This window comes from Oncorhynchus kisutch, linkage group LG16 (genome assembly GCF_002021735.2).
Source record: "Oncorhynchus kisutch isolate 150728-3 linkage group LG16, Okis_V2, whole genome shotgun sequence".
In the NCBI taxonomy this organism is placed as follows: Eukaryota; Metazoa; Chordata; class Actinopteri; order Salmoniformes; family Salmonidae; genus Oncorhynchus; species Oncorhynchus kisutch.
The window spans coordinates 7,195,934-7,208,105 of record NC_034189.2 but is presented as its reverse complement, the minus strand read 5'-3'; the positions used below and the strand labels follow the sequence as shown (position 1 = coordinate 7,208,105).

Below are 12,172 nucleotides of genomic sequence, written 5' to 3'. Positions count from 1 at the left end.
TATGGTATGTATGGTGTGTGTATGGTGTGTATGGTGTGTGTGTATGGTGTAGAATGCATTTAACCCAACCCCTCTACGTTGTGCGTGGGAGTCTTGTCAGTCGGGCAGCAGAACCATATTTTAGGATTGTAGGGAGGGAGGGAGGGAGGGATGGAGGGAGGGAGGGAGGGACACAGAGAGACAGAGAGCACCTGTCAGAGATGTGGAGTGACAGTGCAGAGTTGTCTATCAGAGCATCATGGACACACACATTGACACACACACACACATTGACACACCCACAAACACACACACCCACACACACACACACACACATGGACACACGCACATTGACACACCCACACACACACATTGACACACACACACACACACACATGGATACGCACACACATGAACACACACATGAACACACACACACACATGAACACACACACACACATGGATACACACACACGCTGCATGTCTGTGTTTGGGTTCGAGCGAGTCAGGACTTTGCTGTAATAAGGATTAAATGGTCAGAAATTAGAGAAGAGAGGGTGAAAAGGAGGGAGAGATGGAGGGAGAGATGGATAGAGAGAGATGGAGGGAGAGATGGATAGAGAGAGATGGAGGGAGAGATGAGGGAGAGATGGAGGGAGAGAGATGGAGGGAGAGATGGATAGAGAGAGATGGAGGGAGAGATGGATAGAGAGAGATGGAGGGAGAGATGAATAGACAGAGATGGAGGGAGAGATGGAGGGAGAGATGGATAGAGAGAGATGGAGGGAGAGATGGATAGAGAGAGATGGAGGGAGAGATGTAGGGAGAGATGAGGGAGAGTTGGAGGGAGAGATGGAGGGAGAGATGGATAGAGAGAGATGGAGGGAGAGATGGATAGAGAGAGATAAAGGGAGAGATGGATAGAGAGAGATGGAGGGAGAGATGGAGGGAGAGATAAGGGAGAGATGGATAGAGAGAGATGGAGGGAGAGATGGAGGGAGAGAGGTGGAGGGAGAGATGGAGGGAGAGATGGATAGAGAGATGGATAGAGAGAGATGGAGGAGAGATGGAGGGAGAGATGGATAGAGAGAGATGGAGGGAGAGATGGAGGGAGAGATGGATAGAGAGAGATGGAGGGAGAGATGGAGGGAGAGAGGTGGAGGGAGAGATGGAGGGAGAGATGGATAGAGAGAGATGGAGGGAGAGAGATGGAGGGAGAGATGGAGGGAGAGAGATGGAGAGAAAAAGATGGAGGGAGAGAGATGGAGGGATAGAGATGGAGAGAAAGAGATGGAGGGAGAGAGATGGAGAGAAAGAGATGGAGGGAGAGAGATGGAGGGAGAGATGGAGGGAGAGAGATGGAGAGAAAGAGATGGAGGGAGAGAGATGGAGGGAGAGAGGTGGAGAGAAAGAGATGGAGGGAGAGAGATGGAGGGAGAGAGATGGAGGGAGAGAGATGGAGGGAGAGAGATGTAGAGAAAGAGATGGAGGGAGAGATGGAGGGAGAGAGATGGAGGGAGAGAGATGGAGAGAAAGAGATGGAGGGAGAGAGATGGAAGGAGAGATGGAGGGAGAGATGGAGGGAGAGAGATGGAGGGAGAGATGGAGAGAAAGAGATGGAGGGAGAGAGATGGAGGGAGAGATGGAGAGAAAGAGATGGAGGGAGAGAGATGGAGGGAGAGAGATGGAGGGAGAGAGATGGAGGGAGAGAGGTGGAGGGAGAGAGATGGAGGGAGAGATGGAGAGAGAGAGATGGAGGGAGAGATGGATAGAGAGAGATGGAGGGAGAGATGGAGGGAGAGATGGATAGAGAGAGATAAAGGGAGAGATGGATAGAGAGAGATGGAGGGAGAGATGGAGGGAGAGATAAGGGAGAGATGGATAGAGAGAGATGGAGGGAGAGATGGAGGGAGAGAGGTGGAGGGAGAGATGGAGGGAGAGATGGATAGAGAGATGGATAGAGAGAGATGGAGGGAGAGATGGAGGGAGAGATGGATAGAGAGAGATGGAGGGAGAGATGGAGGGAGAGATGGATAGAGAGAGATGGAGGGAGAGATGGAGGGAGAGAGATGGAGGGAGAGATGGAGGGAGAGAGATGGAGAGAAAAAGATGGAGGGAGAGAGATGGAGGGAGAGAGATGGAGAGAAAGAGATGGAGGGAGAGAGATGGAGAGAAAGAGATGGAGGGAGAGAGATGGAGGGAGAGATGGAGGGAGAGAGATGGAGAGAAAGAGATGGAGGGAGAGAGATGGAGGGAGAGAGGTGGAGAGAAAGAGATGGAGGGAGAGAGATGGAGGGAGAGAGATGAGAGGGAGAGAGATGTAGAGAAAGAGATGGAGGGAGAGAGGTGGAGGGAGAGAGATGGAGGGAGAGATGGAGAGAAAGAGATGGAGGGAGAGATGGAGAGAAAGAGATGGAGGGAGAGAGATGGAGGGAGGGAGAGAGATGGAGGGAGAGATGGAGAGAAAGAGATGGAGGGAGAGAGATGGAGGGAGAGATGGAGGGAGAGAGGTGCATAGATTATTGTTTATTTCACTTTTGTATTTTATCTACCTCACTTCCTTTGGAAAATGTCAACATATGTTTCCCAATAAACCTCCTTTAATTGAATTTAATTGAGAAAAAAATAGTTGAAGGAGAAAGATGGAGAGACAGAATGGAAAGTGGAAAGAGGATAGAGGGAGGAAGGGGGGAGAAGACAGAGGAGAGGGATAGAAGGAAAGAGGGAGGAAGGGGGAGAAGACAGAGGAGAGGGATAGAAGGATAGAGGGAGGTATGGGGGAGAAGACAGAGGAGAGGGATAGAAGGATAGAGGGAGGAAGGGGGGAGAAGACAGAGGAGAGGGATAGAAGGATAGAGGGAGGTAGGGGGGAGAAGACAGAGGAGAGGGATAGAAGGATAGAGGGAGGTATGGGGGAGAAGACAGAGGAGAGGGATAGAAGGATAGAGGGAGGAAGGGGGGAGAAGACAGAGGAGAGGGATAGAAGGATAGAGGGAGGTAGGGGGGAGAAGACAGAGGAGAGGGATAGAAGGATAGAGGGAGGAAGGGGGGGGAAGACAGAGGAGAGGGATAGAAGGATAGAGGGAGGTAGGGGGGAGAAGACAGAGGAGAGGGATAGAAGGAGAGAGAGAGGGGAAGATATGTGTCCCTTTTTCTGGTAGAATGGTATGATATGAGCTTTAGGGAAACATCTGGTAATGGTGCGAGAAATCTCAGCCCACTCAGTGAATCTCAACGACACACACACACACACATACACACATTCATGCATGCACGCACGCACACACACACACAAACCCACCCACACACACACACAAACCCACACACACACACACACACACACACACACACAAACCCACCCACACACACACACACACAAACCCACCCACACACACACACACACACACACACACAATCTACCTACACACACACACACACACACACACAATCTACCTACACACACACACACACACACACAAACCTACACACACACACACACACACAACCTACACACACACACACACACACAACCTACACACACACACACATACACACAAACCTACACACACACACACACAACCTACCTACACACACACACACACAGAGAGAAACATCCTATGTTCAATGAACTGAAACAAAACTGATCCTGCCAGCTATTTGGTGTAGCCACACACACACACACACACACACACACACACACACACACACACACACACACACACACACACACACAGCTGTCAGACTGTACATGCCTTCACAGAATAAAAGTAGCTTCAGAACTTGTAGCAGAGCCTGAAGGAACATTGGAACATTACAGAACATTGTTATAAACATTTGCGTCAACATTTCGCTGGCGGAGAGGAGTGTCAATCAAGATATTTAAAACCAGGTGAGCTGACAGACGTTTAACCATGTTTTCGCTTTTGGTTTTAGACATCAATCTAGCAAGATGGCAATATGTTATTCACCCCCCCCCCCCCTCCCAGAAAGCCCTTTGACCTTTCACTTTCACCTGGAGTTGATTATTTATGTCTGAGAAAAATAAAAAAAAGTTTTCAAAAAAGTAGAAAAACAAAACAAAGATATTATTTATATATTATTATATTATTTAATTTCAAATTAATCCTTTTCATAATAGTTAGTTATAATATATATATATTAATAATAATATAATAGTTTAGGTTTCTGATCTTAAATAATTATGTCTCGTTAGTTATAAAAGAGACAAGAGGGGAGCCATGATGAGGCTTGGGATGGGCTGAGTGTAGGACAGGGGAAACCACACACACACACACACACACACACACACACACACACACACACACACAAACACATGGGCTGAGAACAGGACAGGGGAAACCACACACACACACACACACACACAAACACATGGGCTGAGAACAGGACAGGGGAAACCACACACACACACACACACACACACACAAACACATGGGCTGAGAACAGGACAGGGGAAACCATATCTTTGTCTAATGCAGCTGTATTGAGCCTCAGGTAAAATGACTAATTAACTAGAATAAACTCTTAAAACTTCTTACGGCTGAGATCCCGTTAACGGCCAGTGAAAGTGCAGGGCGCCAAATTCAAAACAACAGAAATCTCATCATTAAAATTCCTCAAACATACATGTATTTTACACCATTTGATAGATACACTTGTTGTTAATTCCACCACAATGTCCGATTTCAAAATAGCTTTACAGCGAAAGCACACCAAACGATTATGTGAGGTCCTAGTCATTGAAATATTTTTCCAGCCAAAGAGTCACAAACAACAGAAATAGAGATAAAATGAATTACTAACCTTTGATGATCTTCATCAGATGACACTCATAGGACTTACTGTAACAAAATAAATGTATGTTTTGTCCGATAAAGTTCATATTTATATCCAAAAATCTCAGTTTACATTGGCGCGTTATGTTCAGTAATGTTTTGCTTCCAAAACATCCGGTGATTTTTGCAGAGAGCATGAATTTACAGAAATACTCATAATAAACATTGATAAAAGATACAAGCGTTATACATGGAATTATAGATCCACTTCTCCGTAATGCAACCGCTGTGTCAGATTTTTTTTAAACTTTAGGGAAAAAGCACACCATGCTATAATCTGAGTACAGCGCTCAGATCAGAGCAACATCATTGATATATACAGAGAAAAGAGTCGGCCCAAGAATTGAACCCTGTGGCACCCCCATAGAGACTACCAGAGGACCGGACAACATGCCCTCCGATTTGACACACTGAACTCTGTCTGCAAAGTAGTTGGTGAACTAGACAAGGCAGTCATTAGAGAAACCAAGGCTATTGAGTCTGCCAATAAGAATATGGTGATTGACAGAGTCGAAAGCCTTGGCCAGGTCGATGAATACGGCTGCACAGTACTATCTTTTATCGATGTCGGTTATGATATCGTTTAGTACCTTGAGCGTGGCTGAGGTGTACCAGTGACCGGCTCGGAAACCAGATTGCACAGCGGAGAAGGTACGTTGGGATTCGAGATGGTCAGTGATCTGTTTGTTGACTTGGCTTTCGATGACCTTAGATAGGCAGGGCAGGATGGATATAGGTCTGTAACAGTTTGGGTCCATGGTGTCTCCCCCTTTGAAGAGGGGGATGACCGCGGCAGCTTTCCAATCCTTGGGGATCTTTTGCCGTAAAGCCTTTTTGAAATCTGACAAAGCGGCTGGATTAACAAGACATTAATCTTTAAGCCACTTCTGTTTTTTATATATATATTTTTATTTATATATTTCTTTTAGGAATTTTTTATGAATGTTTATTGTGACTATTTCTGTATTTTGAATTTGACGCTATGCAATTTCTCGGTTGTTGTCGAGGCGGTTCGCTAGCGGAACGCCTGCTCCAGAAAGGTTAAGGAAGTGTGTATAGTAGGTCGCATTCTTTGCTGCCATGTCTGTTCCGTCGAGCTGAATACATTTTTATAAGGACCGCCCCCTTTGTAACTTTGCAGTGAAGTGATGTAAATGGATGTAATGACGGAGGGAGGCAAAAACACGTTTATTCGACAGATGTCGATGACATGGTCCTTGGACGTTCTGAGTGGCTGTCTTCTGACTTCTAAAACGGCGGGAAATCAATCAAATTAGTTTTGTAGGCATATACATATATTATTTTTCGGGTAAATCTCGATTTCGGGGGGAAAAAGTTATTTAACGTTCCATCGTTCAAATAGTTTATTTGCTTTGGAGAGAAAAAAAAACGAATTGGATATACTTTGTGTCTGTACCGTTAGCTCTGCGGCTAACCTAACAGTGGGTAGCGAACATTTAGCCTCTGAAATAAAATCACTGTGAAGTCATGAAAGTAGTTCTACATTAAAGCTCTCCTATTCTCTACATTAAAACTCTGTGTGCTGAACAAAGTCTGTCTGTGGACAAAGGTCTGTGTGTGTAGACCAAAGTCTGTGTGTGTAGACCAAAGTCTGTGTGTGTGGACCAAAGTATGTGTGTGGACCAAAGCCTGTGTGTGGACCAAAGCCTGTGTGTAGACCAAAGCCTGTGTGTGGACCAAAGTCTGTGTGTGGACCAAAGTCTGTGTGTGAACCAAAAGCCTGTGTGTGGACCAAAAGCCTGTGTGTAGACCAAAGTCTGTGTGTGTAGACCAAAGTCTGTGTGTGGACCAAAAGCCTGTGTGTGGACCAAAGTCTGTGTGTGGACCAAAGTCTGTGTGTGGACCAAAGTCTGTGTGTGGACCAAAGTCTGTGTGTGGACCAAAGCCTGTGTGTGGACCAAAGTCTGTGTGTGGACCAAGGTCTGTGTGTGCTGACCAAATGCCACCCTATTCCTTATATAGTGCACTATTTAGGGAACAGGGAGCCATTTGGAACAAAATCTCTATCTTGTTCTTAGACGTTCCACAACTAGAACACCAAATGTGTCAGATTAGTCACAATGTCAACTGGATTATAACTGGAATGGTTGGTACATTTAGCCAGCGTTCCGCTCTGCTCACACACACACACACACACACACACACACACACACACAAACACATACACACACACACACACACACACACACACACACACACACACACACACACACACACACACACACACACACACACACACACACACACACACACACACACCCTTCCCTCCATACACACACACCACCCCCTACCTTGACCCCCCGGACTCTGAACTCAGAGAGAGCGCGGTGCATCTTGGCGGCGGCGGTGGACATGTCTTTCCCAGAGGCGATGACTTTGACCAGCAGAGAATCATAGTGGGGGGAGATCACAGCTCCAGGGAAGGCTGAGGCTGAGTCTAGACGTATACCCATCCCTTCACCGCTACGGAACACCTGGAGAGGAGAGGAGACGAGACGAGAGGAGAGGAGAGGAGAGGAGAGGAGAGGAGAGGAGAGGAGAGGAGAGGAGAGGAGAGGAGAGGAGAGGAGAGGAGAGGAGAGGAGAGGAGAGGAGAGGAGAGGAGAGAAGGAAGAGGTCATATTGTGGAAAATACTCAGCTATCACATAATATCAAAGTGATGAGGAAGAATTGTATAATTCAGTGCTTTATCCTTCTTAATTGACCCTTTGCTAAGCCCTGCCCCCGTGGTTACCCTTTGTTAAGCCCCGCCCCTGTGGTTACCCTTTGTTAAGCACTGCCCCCGTGGTTACCGTTTGTTAAGCCCCGCTCCCATGGTTACCGTTTGTTAAGCCCCGCTCCCATGGTTACCGTTTGCTAAGCCCCACCCCCGTGGTTACCGTTCGCTAAGCCCCGCCCCCGCGGTTACCCTTTGTTAAGCCCCGCCCCCATGGTTACCCTTTGTTAAGCCCCGCCCCCATGGTTACCGTTTGCTAAGCCCCAGCCCCGTGGTTACCGTTCGCTAAGCCCGGCCCCCGTGGTTACCCTTTGTTAAGCCCCGCCCCCATGGTTACCATTTGTTAAGCCCCACTCCCGTGGTTACCGTTTGCTAAGCCCCACCCCCGTGGTTACCGTTTGCTAAGCCCCACCCCCGTGGTTACCGTTCGCTAAGCCCCACCCCCGTGGGTACCCTTTGTTAAGCCCCTCTCCGTGGTTACCTCGGACAAAGTGTTCCTCCGGGAAGCCCCACTCCACACTAAACTAGTGGAGAAAACCCCTCACAATGATATTGAATTGTGTTTTTAAATAAACAATGAAATGAGACAGACCAATCAGGAGACTAGCGGGTATGTTGTGGTGGACTGTCATTACAATTGGGAATAAAAACTAAAAAAACGTTTTTAATGTGGCTAGCCAGAGGATGGCTCTGAATGCACTGTGTCCACCCACAATGCCGAGTGGTGATTACATGTTACTTACGTTATAAAATACAATTACCAAAACAAATATTATTTACTTTTGAATCGTTCAGGGTGTCTAACAGTATAGCAGTTTATCAAAAAATTTGGATTTCAAATTGTCGCAAAAAAAAGCTAAATTAACGAGCTGAGTTAAACGTAAAAACGTGCTCCATTTAACAGAGGCATCCTTTCTTTTTCTGAGAAACATATCTGGGATTTTCACATTTGAAAAACGTATACTGAAAACAATGGAAATACTACTTGTCATGTCTCAAAATCTATGTATTTTACTTCCTCCATTTTGTTTAATGTGCTGGAGATTCTAGAATAGAGATGATAAATTCACTGGTGAGCCTATCAGGTAGCTCGAATTCTCTCACAGCATTCAGCGGTGAGCCTATCAGGTAGCTCTCATTCTCTCACAGCATTCAGCGGTGAGCCTATCAGGTAGCTCTCATTCTCTCACAGCATTCATTGGTGAGCCTATCAGGTAGCTCTCATTCTCTCACAGCATTCAGCGGTGAGCCTATCAGGTAGCTCTCATTATCTCACAGCATTCATTGGTGAGCCTATCAGGTAGCTCTCATTCCCTCACAGCATTCAGCGGTGAGCCTATCAGGTTGCTCTCATTCTCTCACAGCATTCAGCGGTGAGCCTATCAGGTAGCTCTCATTCTCTCACAGCATTCAGCGGTGAGCCTATCAGGTAGCTCTCATTCTCTCACAGCATTCATTGGTGAGCCTATCAGGTAGCTCTCATTCTCTCACAGCATTCAGCGGTGAGCCTATCAGGTAGCTCTCATTCTCTCACAGCATTCAGCGGTGAGCCTATCAGGTAGCTTTCATTCTCTCACAGCATTCATTGGTGAGCCTATCAGGTAGCTCTCATTCTCTCACAGCATTCATTGGTGAGCCTATCAGGTAGCTCTCATTCTCTCACAGCATTCAGCGGTGAGCCTATCAGGTAGCTCTCATTCTCTCACAGCATTCAGCGGTGAGCCTATCAGGTAGCTTTCATTCTCTCACAGCATTCAGCGGTGAGCCTATCAGGTAGCTCTCATTCCCTCACAGCATTCATTGGTGAGCCTATCAGGTAGCTCTCATTCACTCACAGCATTCATTGGTGCGCCTATCAGGTAGCTCTCATTCTCTCACAGCATTCAGCGGTGAGCCTATCAGGTAGCTCTCATTCTCTCACAGCATTCAGCGGTGAGCCTATCAGGTAGCTCTCATTCTCTCACAGCATTCAGCGGTGAGCCTATCAGGTAGCTTTCATTCTCTCACAGCATTCAGCGGTGAGCCTATCAGGTAGCTCTCATTCTCTCACAGCATTCAGCGGTGAGCCTATCAGGTAGCTCTCATTCTCTCACAGCATTCAGCGGTGAGCCTATCAGGTAGCTCTCATTCTCTCACAGCATTCATTGGTGAGCCTATCAGGTAGCTCTCATTCTCTCACAGCATTCAGCGGTGAGCCTATCAGGTAGCTCTCATTCTCTCACAGCATTCAGCGGTGAGCCTATCAGGTAGCTCTCATTCTCTCACAGCATTCAGCGGTGAGCCTATCAGGTAGCTCTCATTCTCTCACAGCATTCAGCGGTGAGCCTATCAGGTAGCTCTCATTCTCTCACAGCATTCAGCGGTGAGCCTATCAGGTAGCTCTCATTCTCTCACAGCATTCAGCGGTGAGCCTATCAGGTAGCTCTCATTCTCTCACAGCATTCATTGGTGAGCCTATCAGGTAGCTCTCATTCTCTCACAGCATTCATTGGTGAGCCTATCAGGTAGCTCTCATTCTCTCACCACATTCATTGGTGAGCCTATCAGGTAGCTCTCATTCTCTCACAGCATTCAGCGGTGAGCCTATCAGGTAGCTCTCATTATCTCACAGCATTCATTGGTGAGCCTATCAGGTAGCTCTCATTCCCTCACAGCATTCAGCGGTGAGCCTATCAGGTTGCTCTCATTCTCTCACAGCATTCAGCGGTGAGCCTATCAGGTAGCTCTCATTATCTCACAGCATTCAGCGGTGAGCCTATCAGGTAGCTCTCATTCTCTCACAGCATTCAGCGGTGAGCCTATCAGGTAGCTCTCATTCTCTCACAGCATTCATTGGTGAGCCTATCAGGTAGCTCTCATTCTCTCACAGCATTCAGCGGTGAGCCTATCAGGTAGCTCTCATTCTCTCACAGCATTCAGCGGTGAGCCTATCAGGTAGCTTTCATTCTCTCACAGCATTCATTGGTGAGCCTATCAGGTAGCTCTCATTCTCTCACAGCATTCATTGGTGAGCCTATCAGGTAGCTCTCATTCTCTCACAGCATTCAGCGGTGAGCCTATCAGGTAGCTCTCATTCTCTCACAGCATTCAGCGGTGAGCCTATCAGGTAGCTTTCATTCTCTCACAGCATTCAGCGGTGAGCCTATCAGGTAGCTCTCATTCCCTCACAGCATTCATTGGTGAGCCTATCAGTTAGCTCTCATTCACTCACAGCATTCATTGGTGCGCCTATCAGGTAGCTCTCATTCTCTCACAGCATTCAGCGGTGAGCCTATCAGGTAGCTCTCATTCTCTCACAGCATTCAGCGGTGAGCCTATCAGGTAGCTCTCATTCTCTCACAGCATTCAGCGGTGAGCCTATCAGGTAGCTTTCATTCTCTCACAGCATTCAGCGGTGAGCCTATCAGGTAGCTCTCATTCTCTCACAGCATTCAGCGGTGAGCCTATCAGGTAGCTCTCATTCTCTCACAGCATTCAGCGGTGAGCCTATCAGGTAGCTCTCATTCTCTCACAGCATTCAGCGGTGAGCCTATCAGGTAGCTCTCATTCTCTCACAGCATTCAGCGGTGAGCCTATCAGGTAGCTCTCATTCTCTCACAGCATTCAGCGGTGAGCCTATCAGGTAGCTTTCATTCTCTCACAGCATTCAGCGGTGAGCCTATCAGGTAGCTCTCATTCTCTCACAGCATTCAGCGGTGAGCCTATCAGGTAGCTCTCATTCTCTCACAGCATTCAGCGGTGAGCCTATCAGGTAGCTTTCATTCTCTCACAGCATTCAGCGGTGAGCCTATCAGGTAGCTCTCATTCTCTCACAGCATTCAGCGGTGAGCCTATCAGGTAGCTCTCATTCTCTCACAGCATTCAGCGGTGAGCCTATCAGGTAGCTCTCATTCTCTCACAGCATTCAGCGGTGAGCCTATCAGGTAGCTCTCATTCTCTCACAGCATTCAGCGGTGAGCCTATCAGGTAGCTCTCATTCTCTCACAGCATTCAGCGGTGAGCCTATCAGGTAGCTTTCATTCTCTCACAGCATTCAGCGGTGAGCCTATCAGGTAGCTCTCATTCTCTCACAGCATTCAGCGGTGAGCCTATCAGGTAGCTCTCATTCTCTCACAGCATTCAGCGGTGAGCCTATCAGGTAGCTTTCATTCTCTCACAGCATTCAGCGGTGAGCCTATCAGGTAGCTCTCATTCTCTCACAGCATTCAGCGGTGAGCCTATCAGGTAGCTTTCATTCTCTCACAGCATTCAGCGGTGAGCCTATCAGGTAGCTCTCATTCTCTCTTTACGACGTTTCTATAATTCATGGGTTTCAAAACAAGATTTCCGTCAAACGACAGAAGCAAACGACAGAATGTATGAATGACTGAGTGTATCTCAAATCACACCTTTTTCCCTATGTAGTGCACTATGTAGTGCACTACACTCTGAAAGAAAAGAAGCGATCTAGAACCTGAAAGGGTTCCTTGGCTGTCCCCATAGGATAATCCTTTGAAGAACCCTTTTTGGTTCCAGGTAGAACCCTTTGGGTTCCGTGAATGAACCTTTGTGACCAGCTCAGGGCTACATGGGACAACTTTTGGGACACAATGTGTTTTGTTA

At 47.3% G+C, this 12,172-nt stretch overlaps 1 protein-coding gene across 1 annotated transcript in view; it reads right to left on the bottom strand.

Annotated features, from left to right (window-relative positions):
* LOC109885465 (pyruvate carboxylase, mitochondrial) overlaps positions 1-12,172 on the bottom strand; it is a 290,100-nt gene that overhangs the window by 273,168 nt on the left and 4,760 nt on the right. The window contains exon 2 of the mRNA XM_031793063.1: positions 7,145-7,327. Within this exon, the coding sequence (XP_031648923.1) occupies positions 7,145-7,327 (183 nt within the window). The remainder of the gene's footprint in view (positions 1-7,144; positions 7,328-12,172) is intronic.